The sequence below is a fragment of the Spodoptera frugiperda genome, chromosome 6 (assembly GCF_023101765.2).
Source record: "Spodoptera frugiperda isolate SF20-4 chromosome 6, AGI-APGP_CSIRO_Sfru_2.0, whole genome shotgun sequence".
Classification (NCBI taxonomy): Eukaryota; Metazoa; Arthropoda; class Insecta; order Lepidoptera; family Noctuidae; genus Spodoptera; species Spodoptera frugiperda.
The window spans coordinates 12,223,859-12,244,721 of NC_064217.1; the positions used below are offsets into that span (position 1 = coordinate 12,223,859).

The 20,863-nt window shown below is 37.2% G+C and overlaps 1 protein-coding gene across 5 annotated transcripts in view; it reads left to right on the forward strand.

Moving 5' to 3' along the window:
• Positions 1-20,863, forward strand: part of LOC118267631 (disheveled-associated activator of morphogenesis 1) — a 122,976-nt gene that overhangs the window by 95,153 nt on the left and 6,960 nt on the right. For 4 of the 5 annotated variants that reach the window (XM_050694340.1, XM_050694339.1, XM_050694336.1 and 1 more), the window contains 12 exons: positions 10,659-10,826; positions 11,146-11,364; positions 11,912-12,052; positions 12,472-12,700; positions 13,051-13,278; positions 13,589-13,728; positions 15,200-15,349; positions 16,915-17,070; positions 17,416-17,490; positions 17,715-18,053; positions 18,607-18,746; positions 19,626-19,787. In XM_050694340.1, coding sequence (XP_050550297.1) covers positions 10,659-10,826; positions 11,146-11,364; positions 11,912-12,052; positions 12,472-12,700; positions 13,051-13,278; positions 13,589-13,728; positions 15,200-15,349; positions 16,915-17,070; positions 17,416-17,490; positions 17,715-18,053; positions 18,607-18,746; positions 19,626-19,787 — 2,147 coding nt within the window. The remainder of the gene's footprint in view (positions 1-10,658; positions 10,827-11,145; positions 11,365-11,911; positions 12,053-12,471; positions 12,701-13,050; positions 13,279-13,588; positions 13,729-15,199; positions 15,350-16,914; positions 17,071-17,415; positions 17,491-17,714; positions 18,054-18,606; positions 18,747-19,625; positions 19,788-20,863) is intronic. The other variant, XM_050694338.1, reaches the window with a different exon arrangement.

Here is a 20,863-nt window from a genome sequence, read left to right on the forward strand (position 1 = left end):
CCTAGTACTTGTAAACTGTTGTCGTTATTGACCGCGTTTCAGACGTTTAACTAAATGACTAATTATTATTAACATCTTGGAATTGCTCAGATTTGTGCCACTACTTATGGAATGTAGTAAATTGTTATGGTTTCCTTTCCAGATGTCTTAGATTGTATCGCAGATTGTTTTTCCTTTGGTGGTCGGCAGATTTTTACCTATGAAGTTTTGCGTGATTACTCCCAGTATTACCTAAAAATGCCTTCTGATTACAAACAAACATTAGTGTAATATGAAAATTTGTGTTTGGATGTTTGTTCGTCAATCACGCTAAAACCACAGAACGGGGTTTGATGAAATTCGATATACCTACTGACAGGGTGTAAGCTGAATTGGGTCATAGGACACTTTTTATCTCACGGGAATTCTATACACTGAATAGTGGTTAATCTAAACTTCATGCAAGAATTTTACAATCAACAGCATTTGCCATAAATTTATCACTTTTGTTTCGGGGAAGGTGTAATGAAAACGTTTTACTCAGTAGTGAGTGTATTTAATAAAATTGACTGTACCGGAATGTCGCTTATTATATTATTAAACTATGCTGAAATGAGGAAGTTATTGAAATAAAAATGTTCTATAAAAGCCTACTTGATCACTTCATATAAGACTATAAGAGTACAAATTCCTTCCGTTTGGTATTTGCGGTTATACATAGTATGATAGGTATAACATTGTGGTCATAATTGTTTAAAATATTCGCGGTTTTCGGAGCTATATCTTGTACATTACTGTCAATTTGTACTTAGCAGTTAGGTAAGTACATATTCTTTAAGTAATTCAGTCTATAACAATAACTTGTTTTTAAGTAAGTTCGAGAGGTATGCAGGAGAAAAGTCAAAGTCAAAGCCGGAAGATTTTTACCTACGAAGATTTGTGTGATAACTCCCAGTATTGCCTTGGTTGGATACAGAACTTTGGCAATATATTTCAAAATCAATCAAGAATAATGTCTTCCTAATAGAAAAGAAGAAAGCATTGTAAATTAAGCCATAGGCGATAGGACGTAAGATAGCTTTTCACACAACCGATAACCAATTGACGCTTTGCTATACGATTAGCTGTCGATTGCTTCAATTTCCGCACGGAACTAGTATTGATAGCTTCCTGCCGTACTCAGAGACATTTAATGAATACTCAAACTATTCCTTAGTAACGATTTTGTTCTGAAAACAATTGCTGGGTTAAGTAACCATTAAATGACTCTGAGTGCGGCGGTTAGACTTTAGTTGTGTTAAGTGAAATCCTGTATGCGTTTATAAGGCTATAGATGTAGTCTTAAAGCCGAACTCCATACAATAATAATAGATGTTTGTTGATTTGAAATCAAAAAGGTCCGAATTCCAATTTTAGCAACAATAGTGACATATAGAATAGAATCAGGCGTTACTTTGCGGAAATCCATGCTATACTAACAATACAGTAAGATTTGTTTTAGTAGGTATAAGCGGACTTAAAACTAAAAAAAATCTTACTGTATTGTTAACGATAGTGACACCTGTAACGACATTTGTAAATATAGTTAGTATTCTAGATTGCCAGTATCCCAGTATTTATTTAACCCATTCCAAGATAATATTACCTAACAGCAGGATATAAAACATTCCACGAATAAATTGATCTTGTTTTAGTATTCAAAGCAAACTTAATACCGATCGTTGCGTTCGTAATCCAACTTTCATGTTTGTGCGAAAACATCCGCGATACAACGTGAACTCCTTGTAAATAAGACATTTTGTTTCTTTAATTCTAGATAACTGGATTTTCTCTCGATGTGTGAAAGTTAACAGGGCTGATAGTTTCATTAGCAGACGATGTGGTACAGTTGAAGTATAAAGTTTGTTATGACAACCCACTTGTTTGTTAATAACACTCAAACTAGAGTTTTATGGTATAAGCCGGTAAATGAGCAAACCGATCAACTAATGGTAAGCAATCACCGCCGCCCATTGACACTCGGAACACCAGAGGGGTCCAGAGGTGTTATAAGTGCGTTGCCGGCCTTTTGGGGGTGAGGAATTTAAGGGTTGTTGGGGATTCGTGGATTGAAAAGATTGAGAGAGGAGTAATTTTATTGGACCTCCGGTAATCTCAATCACACAACGCAACGTATTGTTTCACGTCGAAACTTATCGAAATTTTGGTATGATGAAAAGTCAGTACAGTCGGTGACTGTACTATCGGCTTTCTATCTCGCCCTATGCCCACTCGCATATTTAATACTGGTTCAGTTAACTGCAAACTAGATGAGATTTGCATGTTCCTTACTTTGTAGTTATTTGACTGTTGGAAAATTTCTGTTTACGTCTAAATAAGTAGCAAGAAGGTCTTTAACTTTTGAATTCATTGAAGAGTTTAATTTTTTAAGTCCTATGGCGTTATAATTGCGTTGGCGTTCTTAATTATTATTGTAGCTTCGAATGAAATGAAATTTATCTATGAAAACATTATGTATGTTAGGAAAAATCTAAACTTGTTTGACAAAGTGTCTGACAGACACAATTATGAAACTAGACATAAGGATAGATTGAGCCAGCCATTCTTTAGATTGTCAAAAATAAGTAAGTCGTTCATGGGATTCGGTGTTAAATGTTATAACAAAATTCCAGAGGAAATAAAACACCTAAATGAAAGACAATTTAAATTATGTATTAAAAAAACGATGTGTAGATTAGCATACTACAAATGGAATGATTATATAGAGGATAAAAATGCTTGGAGACAGGCTGGTCCAGCTCCACAGGGTAACGGAAAAAAAATCGAATTCCATAATGTAATAATATAACCATGTTATTTCAATGTGTTCTGTTAAATTAGATACAATCATTGTAAATGTGAGAGCCCTGTAATTAGCTAAAACTGTATTAGACTAGTAGAATGCACTTGTGTCAGCTTGGAGTTGTCATGCTCACTCAAAGGTCTCATTGGCGGTGGCACGGGCATTGGATCGCTCGATTCCCTGCAACATGGTTGAGTTGGGCGGTGCTGGTGTACGTGTCATGTTCGTGAACGGGCGCTGTCAACTGGGACTGGTCAGCTCCAGACTGCATTAAGATTGTTGTCCTCAGGGTTATTTTCTTTTTCTATCACTTTGACTAAATATTAGTTTTACATTGTTCTCACATAGTTGAAGCAATCGAAACAATGTAACCATGAATTGTATTGTGAATCTGATTGGAAAAGAGTAACCTATGGAGTTTCTTGCTCGTTCTTCTCCATAGGAATCTACACTTTGGAACGAGCAAATAGCTTCACTAGAGGACTGACCGACAGACTGACGTTATTAATATTATTATATTTGCTTTGACGTTCAAAAGTGCCTTCCTGGTCTAATTGAAATAAATAATTTTGACTTTGACTTTGACTTTGAATGCAGAAGAACGAGCAAGGAACTCCACTCCAATTGAGAAACTAAGGGAATATCAAAAAAGTCTTCATAGCAATGTCAAAGACTAAACATTTTGCTCTTATTTTTTATCAGGCGCATAGAGTTTAATTTGCTTTGCTTATCGCCTAACCTGCAAAAGACTAAAGAAAATATTGCTTTACTTATCACCTAGTTAAAACTTTCCACCCCTATATTACAAAAAACAGCTAGGGAATGTATAGCTATGGGTATTCCATCCTCAGTCCCTACACAACACGTTTGTAAGGCTTCACAATGCCTGTCCTCAAGGCTCGGATTCCATGAGTGTCCTATTAACGAAGGCATGCTCTCCAACCCTATTAAAAACGTACACGGAACCTTGCTTTGAAGTTTCAGAGTGAAATGAAATATCTCCATAACGTAGAATATTATATAAGGGAATATTACTTATAGGTACATCGTCTCTTGCGCACTGCTATTATAAGATATTAATAAATTCTTAACAGGTATATTTAGCTGGTAGGTATAGTAGATAGGTATTATAAGTGGACACGTGTACCTATAGTATATCATAGCTTACCACCCCTTCGAGTATATGGCATAATGACATGTTCTGTGAAATCCTTGGACGTCTTCCAGCTAATGGTAATGATGTCATATTTACCCAAAATCTAATGGACTTGATATGTCAGGACAAGACTACACTTTGATTATTAAGTTTAGAACTTTGGCAACTTAGAATGCACTTATAACTCTTCGGGGGTATCCATGAGCGACGCTGAACGCTTACCATCAGGCGATTAGTATGCTCGTTAGCTCCTTGTCCTATAAAAAAAAAACATGAGATTCTTCCGGAACCTATGGTAGTCTGATACTTACACGATTCAAATTAAATAGCCTCTGTTATGGAAATACAGAGGTTCTATCTATTACACATGTATCCATGTTAGAAAGCTGATCGATTAAGTAGCTATGTGGAAATTGCCAGGATGATGCGTGCTGTCGGAAATGTGGTGATTATGTTCACATATGGGACTGTCTGCTGCAAGCATGTCAAATTAGAATTGGAAGTGACAGTCGACGGGAAACAAATAATGTGTGTATAAATAGGACCAAGAGAGTGTGTCATGGTCCTACTAATTAAAATGGCTGAGTAAAAAACTGGTAGGTTTTATAAGGGATGCTCTGCACTTCGAGTCATTGCAAGCGCCACTGGCGATCTTTGGGGCTTAATAAAGTATGGTGTGAATTGACTCTTCTTGTTACGTTAACTGTAGTATTTCATAAAAGCTGAAAGTTAGGTGGGTCAGTATTTTTTGCTTTACGTTTAACGAAATCGAAAGCGCGTTCGTTCAGCCAAACGCGCTTTCATTCTGTTTTCGTTTAACATAAAGCAAGTTCATACCAGGGAGGTACAGATTCCCGGCTCGAATGTACCTACTAAGCCCTCTGGAGATTTACACTAAAACCCACGTGCTCTTTAGCAGTTAATTATGTCTTATTATAATAGTACTAAGAGTATTATTGTATAGCGTAGTAGTAAGTACATACCTATGTTTTATTATAAGGTCATTATTACGTTAAGGTCAATGGTAAATATCTTATTACGACCTCGCGTAATTAGAGGTGACATAGTTCAAATTCTTTTACATGTAATTGAATAGAGGATTGATTGTGTGTCGTATGGACTGTGATAAGGGTGTACAATAAGGTTATCTACATTCTATTAATTAATTAATTTGTTATTGTAAATTAATTGGATATTACATGCTTTGATGTGTTGGTATACCTTTTTTTAAGGGAGTAAAAAGTGTGATGTAATGTAAAAGATAATATCAATTGATTAACTGACGATTAATTACTGTCTAAATAGTGCACTTGTCGTTCACTGAAATATATTTTTTGGGGTTGATAGATAAAGCACACATATCCATAAGCCATAAGATGCTAAGGCCATAAGATGTTCACTGCTGAACATAGGCCTACCCTAATGACTTCAAGGTAGGCCGGTTGGAAGCGACCTGCATTTAGGCTCCCTGCGGCCTTAATTAGGTCGTATTGTGCCTTGTGCATTCACACGTTAACATTACATTTTCTTTCAGTCCGAAAATAATACTTACAAAGTAAAATACAAGAAATTTAATATCTCCCTAAATACTACTCATTTGCAATTATTCACACGTCCTTAAGGTATAACTGCGTCGCATAAAAAGGTCATTGACCCACAAGATCACTAATGATACTCGTCTAATTACGGCAATTGCCTTAAACGGTTCTCGTTCTTATGTGGACTATGCGAAGTCAACTCATGCGCAGAACGGCCGTTTGAAAAACTACCGACATAATTATCATAAATGGTGCCCTAAAATCTAGATTATGGTGATCAGTGAGTTATCTCGAGTATTTGTTTTTAATTAAGAAACTTAGCTTGGTATTTAAAGAGTGTTTTCTTTGGTTTAAAAGGTGAGCATTAGTGCTTGTAAGTTTTTTTTTTATATTTTTTACAAACTAGTGGTGCGTTGCGTGTGGTTTCATTATGTATTAGGTTTTTTTATGCTTCTTTTGGTAGGATACCGTTCCTACTTTTGGTAATTGGTTTTGGTAATTCAATTATGGTTGGAAACAAGAGAAAACATGAAGAAATTGAAATGAAATATGTTTTTTTTCCTTGCATGGAATGACAGATTTTACTGTATATGTAAATAACAATGCAACTTGCAACGCTGGGCCTTTTATCCGCGATGGGCTAGGCAGAGGTGCACATTACGGCACGTAAATGTACAAATAAGCTATGACAATTTCTATTAAGTTAGGGTACCTACTTCTAAATCTTTAACAAAATATTTTTTCTTTACATTAATTCTACTACGTTTTACATAACAATCGCAGCCCTCCTTACATCAGACAGTCATTGACCCCAGACTTGGACATGCGAAGATAAGCATGACGACTTTATTCAGCTGTCTATTATCAAATTGATCCCCTAAGGCTAACATAATATCAAATCTTGATTACGAAACAACGAAAGTGGACTCTATTGTTCTTCAAATAATGGATTAATTCCAATGACATGTGTTTATTAAAGAAGGTAGCTGGTCTTAGATTAATTGTCTCAGTGGAAAGTTCGATTTGATTGGATTGTCATGTACTTATCTATTGTTATGTTGCTAGTGAATGGGTTATGTAATTTTGATTATGATTTTGGTTTTCGTATTCCTTTAGCCCTGGTTTTGATTGCGTCTTTAAAGATAAAGTCGTGGTCAGGGTACATTCTATCTTAAATCTTACTTGATCAACATTAAAATCTATTTTGCATTGTGAACTAAACAGCATAGGCTTTGTTTTTCTTGGTTATATCCTAAATTGTTTTGTGTTGGTACAATACATCTTCTCTTTCTATCTTTCATATCAAGCTGCATCCAATTACAAACGTGTTAATTTTTCTATCTAAATCTATCGTAGCACAACGCACCTTGTTCTAGTCGTAATTCTGAACTATAAACAAATCTATAAACTTGACTTTTATTTTTAAATGTTTTATTTAGATACTAATGATGTCATCCGATATCTAGATTACCATTTTATAACACATACTTGCAATAAAAATAAATAATAATATGTAAATTATGAATGAATAAAAATGCAGTGTGCCTAGTTTCTTTCACGATTTTATCACGTTTTATTTTAATGTCGATACTCAGTCTAGAATTCTAGACTAAATGCAATATTTATAGAAATGTTAGTTAGGGTACTTTTACATCAGAGATGTGCTATGTAGCTATGCTACGAAGATGTAATATGTAAGCTGTGAAACTATGTGACCGTTTCCACTGATACTAAGCTACACTCGGCGTCACAAAAATCGCACCTCTTGGAAAATTGTAAGTTTAAAACATGTCCCGCCAGTAACGAATACATTACACATTATTAATATTGGTATCAATTGAAAGTACGTTTAACGACCTTTAAATTAACAACAGTTAGAATTCCTAAACACAACAGATCTCATCAGCACGTAACGTTAAAAAAATGTTGTCAAAATATTCAGAATGGGATAACATTCCTCAAGAGACTGTTGTCACATTAATTCGTCCATGAGAGAAAGCATGGAAGCAGTCATCAGGGCTAGGAGGGTAACACTAGGTTTTAAGTTGTTTATTGCTGATAAAATAAAATGTAACTTTTAACCATTTGCATTTGCTTGCTTTTTTATTCCCTGGTAAACAAAAAACCAATTCCATTGATTTATTCTTAAACTTAAATGGATTGCCTTTCCAATGATACCTTACAGTCATATGTCTGCCATTGATTAATAGGGTTAAAATGACTATGAAGGGAACTTTTAAAGAGGTGCGATTTTTGTGACGCCGAGTGTATGTAGTGGTGCCAGTAAGATATGTTATGAAGATGCGCCGCCGCAAAGTAGTTGTCCTAGGCTGATGCACAGCTCGAGTATGCAATGTATCAAAAACATAGCTTAGTTGAACCGGTTTCCACCAGTGCTAAGTTATGTGTACCAATGAATGTGATTGGTGGAAGCCAAACGCATCTACAGCGACGTAGCATAGCACATCTCTGGTGTAAACACACCCCAAGATAAAATAAATGCATAATATTTTACTTCAACATCAGATTTCTGCTTTCTTTGCATTGAATATTCTTGAATCTGATTATGATAAGATTGTCCTACATCTGTCTTTTAGTTTGTTTATCTCGTCTCCTTAACGATAAAGTGATAGAAAGTACTATTTTCTAAACTAATGACTGGACGTATGTAGGTGGTGCACTAGAGTTATTGCTGATGGCGGTAGATTGCAGTCAACTTTTCTATTAGACATGTTTAAGTATGATATGATAATGTGCTTGTAGTGTTTTTGACGTTCATATTAGCAGTACTATAAAGTGTTATCTAGGGTGCAGTAAACTGCGGACTGCCTAGCGCATTTACCGGGGCTTTAGCTCTAAAAGTAGGAGTAGGAACAGGGTGGTTTTTAGTCAGTTAGAGTCTGACACTCCTTCTCACTTCACCTAAAGCGGGAGAAGTGATTGGATAATTTACCCCCTCAAAAAAAGTGCAGTAAAAGGTTATTTTCCCGTTGTATGGGTTTCCAAAGCTACTTGGTGATAAATCCGGTACTCATATTATGCACATCCTGTATTAAGCCTTCAGGGAATAAAAGCCGTGATATTATTAAGTTATATCATAGAAGAGTTATTTTTATCATGTTGAAGAATGCCAAGACAACTGTAGGTGTCTTGCACTGTAGGTGCACCTGAATTCTCGTCTAAACTAATTCAATACTTAACCTACTTAACCAAAAGGAAGTAATGCTAAATCCAATGAATGAAAACCAGCATAAGCAGTAGCCACCTGAAGTTTATACCAAATAACTGTTTACGATTCACTAAACCTACATTTCAATCCAACATCCGCACTTCAATTTCCACGTTTATATCGATCATAAATCGATCCACGCTTGATCGATTGCCTTTCTTCTAGGAAGTCCGGCACCAGCTGATACGATTCGATTCGATTTGATTCGATTCTCGATACATGATCGCGATTCGTTAGCGGAGACCATACTTGTGCGTTTGTCACCGTGTCAATTATTGTACCGTGATCCATTTTCTTATAGAAAGGAGAATTGAGGATTAAGCTTATGTTTGCAAGTAATTTTATCTGGAAATCTAATGAATAAAAATAGCATCGTCTTCTATTATAATGTAATTTATAAGAACCATTAATTGCTCCCAACTCTGCCTTTTCGATATTTTATAAGAATGGAACACATTCCTTATTACATAGACCCATAATGTACGTCGCCTTGTAAAATAAATCATACACTAGGACAAGTAAAACTCAGATTCTATTTATGCAACGCCAATGCAAATAAGGTAAATATGAAAAGTTGATAATGCAAATGTATGGAGATTATCATATCTACATCAGAAAGTGCAGTAGGTAATATGATATTAAATCTGTTACTATCACTTTGACTTTATTTTCTAATTTTTGCATATAAAATGTCATGGTCAGTTAATGACCAATATCCTTTTTGGTTTATGATTGGGTGCTTAAGAGTAGATACAAGGTTAGTCAAGTAAACTTTAATGTTTTTATCAAGAGGTAGATATAAACGCCAATTTATTAAAGCTGGGGTTGGGGGATAGCTTCTCTCAACATGTCAGAGAAAAATAGTGAAGGGTCTTGATTGTTTTGTGTCTAATTTAGAATGATTTACTTAAGATTTCTAAATAGAACTAGATACGTAGCTGTCTAGTCATTACCGGGGCTCCAGCCCGAAAAACAGAACTAGGAACGGGGTGGTTTTTAATCACTAATAGTCTGACAATCCCTCTCCTTCGCCCTAGGTGGTAGAAAGTATTGGATGATTTACTCCCCTAAATAAAAACGTCCCAATAGCAAAGTGAAATACGAATACGAAATCATAATAATATTCAGTATCAATATAAAATCGCCTATCTACATTAAATGTCAAGCTCTTATATACTCTTCCTTCTAACTATTTCCAAGTGGCACACATCAAGTCCGATCCAATATCTATAAAAGGTGACATTTGAAATTGTAATCGAGAACTGCCCATGTTTTACAACCCATGTAAGGAAGTAATACATAAACTGCATTACTGAACTAAATAACGATTAAAGTACTAAGAATTTGGCTAAGTCAAGTTGGGCTAAATGGCCTACCGAAAATTTACAATTCTAAGTTTTTCTGGGCCCAAATTGTAATGTGGTTCTTCCTTTTTTGGGGGAGATGGTTGTATCTTTTTGTGGTGGAATTCAAGGGTTTGGTTGATTAGTAATTTAAATGGAAGATGGCTTGGATTCCTTCCACTACTTTTGGTATCTCCTTACTATGTTGCATTTCGTTACTTTATCGTTTTTATTGGTATTCTGATGAGCTTAGTTTTCGATGAAAGTTTGTAGGTAAACAAGTCGGTTATAATGTAGCCGTGATCGTTAGCATTACATTGTTGGATGAAAATTATCTACAACTGTGTCAAGGAACTAAACGGGTTTGAATTGATCCCCTTTTGTAATCTCTTAATCTTTACGATTATTTAATATGCGTATAGTTTAAGACTCCTTAATTGATCTTTTACTATGTCCCTAAGTTTTAAATCCCCTTTCGAACACTAAAAATGTGACTCCAAACATGTCTCATATAATTTCTGCATTGCATTATAAGAATTTAATCTTAACTCTCTTCTATCTTTGCCCGCAGGAAGAGCTGGACCTGACAGCAGTGAACAAAGCCGCGATGATGGCGCTCCCAGCAGCCAAGAAGTGGCAGATCTACTGCAGCAGGCGACCACCACCAGGACAGCCACCGCCGCTCGCCACCGCGCCACAGCTTGAGGAGTACATCAAGGCTCTCAATGAGATTGCTGATGTAAGTATCCGTTTTTATTTCTTCTAAAGTCTAGATGTATTAATGTTATGATAAATAAATAAATAAATGATGTTGAAACAAAATTAAATCTAGAATAGAAGTTGTCGTATGGACGGCAATTAACTTCTTGAGTTCTGCTTTTCTTTTTGTTTTGTATGCGTTACTCAAATGATTTTTACTATAAAAATTCTTGTGACTTTTAGAGACAAAGGGATCAATTTCACAGTCTTTAATATCAATTTTCTAGCTTCTATCATTTAAATTAAGAACAAAACGCAAGAGCAATCTAAATTCTAAACCCCTATTCCTACATTTCCAGGCCTTCGCTTCCCAAGATGGAGTGCCACCAGCAGAAGCGTGTGCTCTCGTCGACGGCCTCAAAACAGCATTACGGACAAGAGCCCACAGTTTCGTACTCCGGTTCATCAAGCAAGGAGGTCTAGGTTCTTTGCTAGATGCCCTGCAGAAGGCACCTAGGGACGATGCCTTGACCAGGCATAACCTCATAGCGGCTATCAAAGCGCTCATGAATAACTCGGTAAGTAAATGTAGCTAGTTCAAGTAGAATAGTGTAAAGATGGTGATATTACGGTGTAGTTGTGGTTGTAGAATTGATTTAACTAAAAATCACGGTTTACTATACTGTGAGTAGGCTGTGTGACGTCACCGCGTCTGCGCACGCTGCTCACGATAAAGAGTCCCTCTGTGACTCGAAACTAGTAGAGCTATTCTCCATTAATGTACGCGAGTAAACCATGATTTTTAGTTAATGTCTCACGAGTTTATGATTTATTGATCGGTAAAAGAGTAAAAATTGTAATGCGTGGGTTACAATTGTAGAAAAACGCTTTTTTATTGGGCTTCGATGAAAATGTGTAACTAAATCTTCAAGTCAAGCAACAGCATCCAGCAAATACAATGGTGCAGATAACGGATACTACTTAAGGAATACTATACATGTACCTACATACAACTTATTACACAAATTATCATCAGCGGACATAAAAGAAGAAAATATTAAGGCTTAAGGAGTAATACTCTTTGTTCTATCGCTATCTTCTTACCTGCTTTATAAATGTTTGCAGACCGGGCGCGCGCATGTCCTGGCCCATCCCACGAGCATCGATCTGATCGCACAGTCCTTAGACACTGAGAATGTTAAGACCAAAGTCGCTGCACTTGAGATATTGGGGGCTGTCTGTCTTGTACCAGGAGGACATAAGAAGGTAGTGTATATAGTATTTAGTAGTGGTTTTGGGAGCTGATTCAGTCTTTTGGGGATGAAGCCGCAAGTCAGTCTTGTAAGTGTACAAGAAGTAGGAAGTGTTTTAGGGAGCAGGGAGTATATTTGTCACTCCACAAGGTCGACGTTGTACAAAAATGGCTGACCATCTTTTTAAGTCAAGGTATAAAGAGACTGTTTACGATAGAAATAAGAAGGATTTTGCGTATCTTCTGTGTCACAGCAGAACTAAATCCTATTCCAAAAATGAAGAATACGTTAAGTGCGATACCTATTGTTACAGGTTTAATATTCATGATAATCTATACATACCTCTTCTAAAATTAAACATACTATAACAGAATTAACATTTACAAATCTTCTTACTCTTGGAATCTCAAACCACTTCCAAACTGTCTCCAGGTGCTAGAAGCAATGGTCCATTACCAGAAGTATGCCGGCGAACGAGCTCGGTTCCAAAGCATAATGAACGAGCTGGACAGAAGTACTGGAGCCTACCGTGATGACCTCGGTCTGAAGACTGCCATCATGTCCTTCGTCAACGCAGTCCTGAACTACGGACCTGGAGAGGAGAGCTTGGAGTTCAGACTGCATCTTAGATACGAACTGCTCATGTTGGGGATACAACCAGGTCAGTTGGCTTTCTGTGTTCATTCGGGAATATGTTTTGTCTATTAGAATACCCTAAGACTAGTATGCCATTGCTATATTGCCTGATATTTCTCTTTTACTGGTACATATTTTGGGAACAATTCCCGTAACTAGATACGTGTTTTTAGGTCAGGATTACTCAATCTGCCGTATCATCTACATTTGTTGCCACCATGGTTAAATTTCACAGCCTTTTTGAAATTCAACAAGATTGAGTTTCAGATTTCATTTTGTTGCACCATATATAGCATTTTAGTGTATACTATCCAACCATGTGACTATGAGTATGATGATGATGACTTAATTTAATTCGCTCTATCCAATTTCCAGTAATCGAAAAACTCCGTAAATACGAAAACGAGACTCTGGACCGTCACATCGAGTTCTTCGAGATGGTTCGGAACGAGGACGAGCGCGAGCTGGCGCGGCGGTTCGACAAGGAGCACGTGGACACGAAGAGTGCCACCTCCATGTTCGAGCTGCTGAGGAGGAAGCTCAGCCACACCGCTGCCTACCCTCACCTGCTGTCCATGCTGGAGCATCTGCTGTTGCTGCCTTGTGAGTTGGTTTTTTAATAATCCATTTTCTTCACTTGGAGATGTAATGAAAAATAATATACCAGATGCATACCACTCTTTAAACTAATAGAGTTGTATCTTAAGTTGAGTCGTATCTGTGTTTGTTACTTTTCTCTGGAAGTTACATTGTTAAAAAGACTGTTCGTAATCTAGATTTGAATTAAAAATGTTAGTAGCAATTTTTTTCTTAGATCCCTTGTCCTTTTTAATTACAAAAGTCCAGGGTATAGCCACATATTGTGCAACAGTAAAACTTACATTACTATCTTCTATTATCATCTCGTCCGCAGTGGAGTACAACCCGCAGTCGCAGCACTGGCTGCTGCTGGACCGCGTGGTGCAGCAGCTGATCCTGCAGCAGCCCGCCGCCGGCAGCCGCGCCAACTCCGACCACGGCAGCGAGCGGGGCAGCACCTCCGATAACACTAAGGTATGGGTGCTGTTTGGGACTGTGATCTTTGTACTGCATACTGGTTATAACTTCTCTAGTACTGCGGGCGCCGCCCCATCACTTTAATTATAAAGAAATCTACTACTTACATTTTTAATCAAATGTACGAAAAGCCGGATCATGAGTCGATTGGTCGAGCATGATAGAGCAAGAGGATCTCGGGTTCGATTACCGAGTGGATCCAAACACTTTTGATAGTTTGTTTTCGGATTTTCGGAATTTTTCAGTAATATCCTTTTATTTATTTATTTATTTATTACAATATGGAAGACTTACAGCTATATAAAAACTTAACAAAGGAGATATTTTATAGACAACAGAAAGCCAATTACAAGTCCTCACTTATAGATATAGAGTAGAAATTAGACGTTATGTGAACACACGCAGTTTTTTTTTTATATGATATCTTTGAGCTTTTAACAAAGACAGTTTTCCACACAAAGCTATAAAAAGAACAACAAATATTTACTAAGTCTACAGCAAACTAGAAAAAAAATATATATATAATTATGAAAAAAGGGTTGAAGCACAGTTCGCAGGCTATTTGAAAAATTTGAGGCTCAAACACCTTCTGGCTGATGTCACACTCGTTGAGAAAGGATCCAAATCATGCTGCTTACATATCATATTGAACTGCTTACTCGCTCGCACAATATAACTATTTTGCCTATAGTTCGTATAGGTATGAGGTACACGTAAGGGCGGGTTGAAACGAAGTAATTTATCTGGTACATTAAAATAAAATTTTGATAATAATTCGGGGCTGTCGATGTTATCACTCAGTATTTTTAACAGAAACAGGCAATCAGCAATTTTACGCCGGTATTCGAGTGGCAAAAGATGGTATTTTTTACAGAGTCCCAAATAATCGTTTGAATGGTATGGAACCTTTTGATGAAAACAGAGAAATTTGATAAATCGTTTTTGTATGTTTTCAATGCGGTCGATGTACTTGCTGTAACGCGGGTTCCATATCTGAGATGCATACTCCAGTTGGCTTCTCACAAAGGTGCAGTACAAAATTTTAAGTGTCTTGACGTTTTTAAAGCACTTTGAAAGACGCATTATAAATCCGAGCAGTTTATAGGCTTTTTTCACAATGCTATCAATATGCGCTTCAAAGATAAGCTTATTGTCGTGATGAACGCCCAAATCACGAATAATGTCACACCTTGGCAAGGTCTGGCCCGACAAAGTGTAAGTTGTCGCTAGTACTGCCCTTTTCCTAGTGTAGGTAATTATTGAGCACTTTGATACCTTTATATCCACCTTATACGGAACTAACAGCATAACTTGTTAAAATGCAAAATAATTGTCACCTCTACCTACCCCTATGGGAATAAAGGGCTCTAACGTTTTACAGCAATCGGTTACCCAGTCAATAATAATTAACCGTGCAGTCAAATCAACTATATTATTAATCCTAATTTAAATTAACTATAACTTCCAGATCTACGACCCAGACGTAGCTCCTCTGGAGATCAACGTGGGTGAGATAGTGCACCTCCTGGCCAAGGAGGAAGAGTTGGTGGCGGCTAGAACGAAGGCGGAGAACTTGGAGAAGGAGAATGTTGACCTCGCCACCGAACTCGCTAAGAAGGTAGGCCATTTTGAACCTTATTCACTGTGATGTTGTTGAAGATTTTGTTTATTATACTGCAGCGGTAAGTTTATACGAATAAAGTTAGATTTTCTTTGAGAAAAGGAATGTTGAGGAATTCTAGTGATATCGTTAATAAAAAAGAAATATTGTTTGTTTATGGTGATATTATAAGGGATTCAGAAAATAATAGTAATGATGGTCGATAATATTGTAAACATACAGTATCATAGAGAGAGATAGGGATAGTGAGAAGAAGAGATAGAGTGACATACAGACGGTGTTCTTTCATGCGCTTTAGCAGGAAGAGAGGCTTTTTACGCTTCAATCATGATTAGTTCATGGCATGCTGATTACCGGTCAATCATTCAAGCAGAGAGATCAGGGTGGCCTTTGCACTAATTTATGGTTTCAACTGCTGGTATTTGCCATCGCTTTTTCGTCTAAAAGAGGTCGCTCTTTTGTTAAGGAAGACATTTAATCTTATTTTGTTGTTTTCCTTCATGCTTTGTTTATTTTACTATCAAAAGACTAATCAGAGGGAGAGTGCTCTGATTGCTGGGTTCACTTGAGCCAATCAGAGCGTCAGACGCGCTTTTGTTTTGATTTCATTAAACGTAAAGCAAAATCGTTCTAAAGGTCTAGTATCGTTGTCAAATCGCTAAGTAGGTTTAAGTTACCTAGATGATTACATTGCTTTTACCTGAAATCAGATTTAGTTACTTCACGAATAGGTAGGTACGTATGATAAACAGTCTTCAACAACATCTGCCTAAAAGAGCTTAAAAGGTAGCGGTAATCAAACTCGCTATTAAAATAATAATATTTCATTACAGGCTAAATCATTTTCATTACAGTCCAACAGCTGTTGCATATCACGATACATTTTGATTCTTATCCCAACAGGATAAGGTTTAAATTGCAATGATCGTGATATGGGACGGTTAATAATATTTTTTTCATACATGTCATTATACAACACTTATTGAGACAAGTGGTTTAATGTGCGGGGTGGTAACGCCTTCAATTAAATGGTTCTGATAAGCTCAAGGTTTTGGGATTTTTCTAAATGTCCAGAAGGCCCTTTTGATCAATGAGAACGAACTAATAACAGTTGCCGACTATGAAAAAAGACACATGTCTGAGATTGCAGTTTTGCTTGCTCAACGTGACGCTTTAGCTTATTTCTGCTAAGCATTACAGGCCATTGAACTAAGCAGTATTGCACTGCACTTACTTTGAGTTCGACTGATATCTATCAGTAATACACTATTCACATGACTCGATCAAAACAAATATCACTGACAACAACGTAAAATTTTATTTATTTATTTATTTAGGACTGTTACTTGTCCTAAATAAATAAACATAGGTACACTTATAAAATTTGTCAATCAACAAATGGTGTATGTAATTGGATAAACGAAATTAGTATTTTAAAGCGACCGACAAATTTAAAGAACCCTCAAAAACCAGCTCATCAGAACCGCACACTTACCCCATCCGCAATTAATAATCCCCACCAACCATACACATGCATGTATTAACTCCTAACCAACTAACAGGAGAAGCAACTGGACGAGCAGAGTCAGGAGAGAGAGGAACTGGAGGGAGTGGTGAGTCGGCTGAAGGAGAGGCTCGAGAGGGAGACGGCCGCGCACATGGAGTGCACCGAGCGGGCCCGCGCCGCCGCCACGCGGGCGCACTCGCTCGAACAACAGGTAACAGGGGGGGGGGGGCTCTCATCTCATCATAGGAGTGAGGCTTGTGGAAGCTGGTATATCCTGGAGCAAGATTAAGCAGTTGTTACAAAGCAGCCAGACTCAATAATGCATATTTTCTCTTTTCTAAATGTAGAATAAACACCAATTTTCTCATACGTAACATACAGTCATCTAATACTACGCAAACCGGTAATAATAATCAGTAAAAACTCTTGAAATAAACTTTTGTTCAGTAATGGATGTTTTCAAAATATTACATATTACGATATGAAATAATTATGCAACTTTCCCTAATATGCAAATTGCTTATAGTTATTATATTGTAACGTTTTATGTCTACAGTTGAACCAGGAGAGAGCAGAACGCGCCAGGTTTGAGAAACTAGTCAGTGAGGGAAGCATACCAGATGATGCTAAGGTATGTGGATTGTGTAATATTATTTTGATATTAATGATAATATCGAATTTTTGCTCAACATTGAGAACTGACGACAACGGTTTGTCATAAATTTGAAATTAGCGTACAATACTGTTTTAGATCCAATAAACTCAGCAGTTCACGTTGTTACATTCACAACCATACTTCATTAGTTATAGTTATAATTATAACATTCATTTAAAAACCATCACCTCACATTCCAGGTGAGCAACCTAAAGAGCGCAGTCATCGAGACGTGTTCCATACCACCCCCTCCCCCTCCGCCCGCGCTGTGTCCTCCCCCCCTACCCCCAGCGCCGCCCGCACCCGCTCCCCCACCAGCGCCCATGGCACCGATGGCGCCCGCCATAGCTCCACCCCGCGCCAAGAAGAACGTGCCAACTCCTGGCAATCCACTGAAGAGCTTCAACTGGAGCAAGTTGCCTGATACCAAGCTCCATGGCACCATCTGGCAGGAGCTGGACGATACTAAGCTCTACAACGCTATGGACTTGCATACCATTGATAAAATGTTCTGCGCGTACCAGAAGAATGGTGTTCAGGTCAGTTTTGATAATTGTCTTAATTTATAATTAAATTATATAAAAATAAGTCGGGTTTTCTTTCCTGACTATATAACTCCAGAACGCACGAACCGAACGAAAGAAAAATCAGGAAAAATTTCAAGAGAAAGGCAGGAAAACAGGGAAAATCATTGGTGGCGAAACAGAGCTCGCCAAGTTTGCTAGTGATTTATAAAGTTTGGCTTCAAGTTTAAGTTTGTTTGGTTGTGCACCTGACCAGTGTATGCTGGTTACAACACTTCTAAAGTGCGTTACTTTTTACGTGATTTGTTATAACTTCTGTGAAGATCATGTGGGACCATGTCTTGAGTGGCCTTATAAATAAATATACCACAATAAAACCCTATAGGACTGCCCATGCTATTTATTATTTATTTTATTTTACACTTTATGAACATTATACAAAGGTGGACTTAATGCCAATTTGGCATTCTCTACCAGTCAACCTTGGAGTGATGCAGAGAGACAACAGTCTTTAATAATATGTGTTGTTATTTTTTCCGTATTTTCATCAAAAAGTCTTCCTCCACAGAACGAAGGCTCAGTAGAAGACCTGAGACAGCTGGGCTCGAAGCCGCGCACCAAGATACTGACTGTGATCGACGGCCGCCGCGCACAGAACTGTACCATCCTACTGTCCAAACTTAAGATGACCGACGAGGAGATTTGCCGGTGAGTTTTAACCCTATTTCATCAGGATACCATGTAACAATCAGATAGAGCAACTAATAATTAAATGTGCAAACTTGTATAGAGGGTTTATGACACTTGGTGTCAACTTGGTAGCGTAACCAAGTTTTTGATGGCAACCGAATCTTGTTGGTTGCGCAATCATTTCCTTTAGTGTTTTTTTATTTAATACGCGTGTGTCCAAGTCTGTCAACTGTATATGTCCATTTTTACAAGAGTTCTAGACAGAATGGTTCCGTGTCACAATTTCAAATCACTCAGGACACAATTATTTTTGTGTTATCCACTGATTGCTTTTTCGTAAAGTGACATGTATGGGAAAGTTTCCTCACTATGCAGGGAAAGTTTATATTTAAACTAGAGCCCCGCCCCAGCTTGGAATGGGTGCAATGGCTATATTTGATGCATATAAACCACACTCTTGAATTACTCTTATCTATTAGAAACAATCGCATAAAAATCCGTTGCGTAGTTTTAAAGATTTAAGTATACAAATTGACATAGCGACAGAGAAAGCGACTTTGTTTTATACTGTGTAGTGAAGTCTTACTATTTTGTTGTTGTTCGCTATACCATCTTTCAGAACAGTCAGTCGAGCTAAGTCTCCGTTACCGCGCGCTATGGAACTCTTACACCGATTCCTGGATTCTAAGCCAGAGTGTGACGTGTTCTCGAGTGAAAGATTATTTTTGTCGGAATGTTGAAGTTTTGCGAAAGAGATGGATGATAAATATTTAATAATTAATATTTATAGTAAGTTTCTAAATTTTATATTTTAAAATTTTTGCAAGGTGTTGAATATTGTGTTATTGGTTTGTACCGTTCTATTCAAATAAATAAATAAATAAATGTTCATTCCAGTGCGATCCTCCGCATGGACAGCGGCGAGCAGTTGCCGATCGACATGGTGGAGCAGCTGGTGAAGTTCACGCCCAGCGCCGAGGAGGCCGCGCTGCTCGAGGAACATCAGGACGAGCTCGAGAGCATGGCCCGGGCCGACCGGTTCCTTTATGAGATATCCAAGTGAGTGTACCATGAAAATCGTAAAATTGGGGATTTGCGCGGTTGTTAATGATTTATCTATAGCTTTGTATATGCTGTGGATGTGAACAATGATTAGAAAGTCGTCATCATCATCAATTGAGAAAATGTCTCTTTTCATGCGAAGAAGGTTTAAGCATTAATCACCACGCTTGCTCAAGGTTTAAATTATAAGTCCAGGGGGCAATTAGAGTAGCCTAATTCAAGAAAAAACTTATTGTATTATTGCGAAGTTTCGTGAACAAAATTGAACGAATGAAATGAATATAAATAGACAGATTTTGATATGAAATCTATACTTCTATACTAATATTATAAAGCTGAAGAGTTTGTTTGTTTGAACGCGCTAATCTCCGGAACTACTGGTCCGATTTGAATAATTCTTTTTGTGTTGGATAGTCCATTTATCGAGGAAGGCTATAGGCTATAAAACATCACGCTATGACCAATAGGAGCCGAGCAGAGTGGGTGAAACCGCGCGGAAGTAGCTAGTTCAAAATAAAACGTTATTTTAAGGTGAATGTTCCGATCGCCTTTTCATACATTTTTCGTTCACGGTATACTCTCCGTACATAGACACTTTTTGCACAAAACTAATCACTTTATCACTTTTGTACGGTCAAGAATCTGCATATAACTTTTTGGTAAATAATTCGCATTATATATGGAGAAAAACAGTCATGAAAACCGTGAAAAATTTGGCATTTCTTTTACTAGTTTTAGTGCAATAGGTTATAATATTAAACGCTAGATGGCGTGCACCCGATAATGTAAATTTGAAGAATCATTACTAATTTTATAACAATGGTTTTCATTAAAAAACATTACAATAATTTAAAACTAACTATCGTAAACGAAAATATAAAACATTGTGGTCGTGTGTGAAAAAAATGTTAGCGTTAGTTATTATTTTTGTCACTGGCAACAATAAAAAATTTTAAATTCGTTCGTAGACTAAATACGATGTTGCCGTTCCGTCGAACATGACCTTTGACACGTTGCCAAACTTATTTAGTACCATCAGATGGTTGACTTGAAATAAAATACATTTCGAAGAG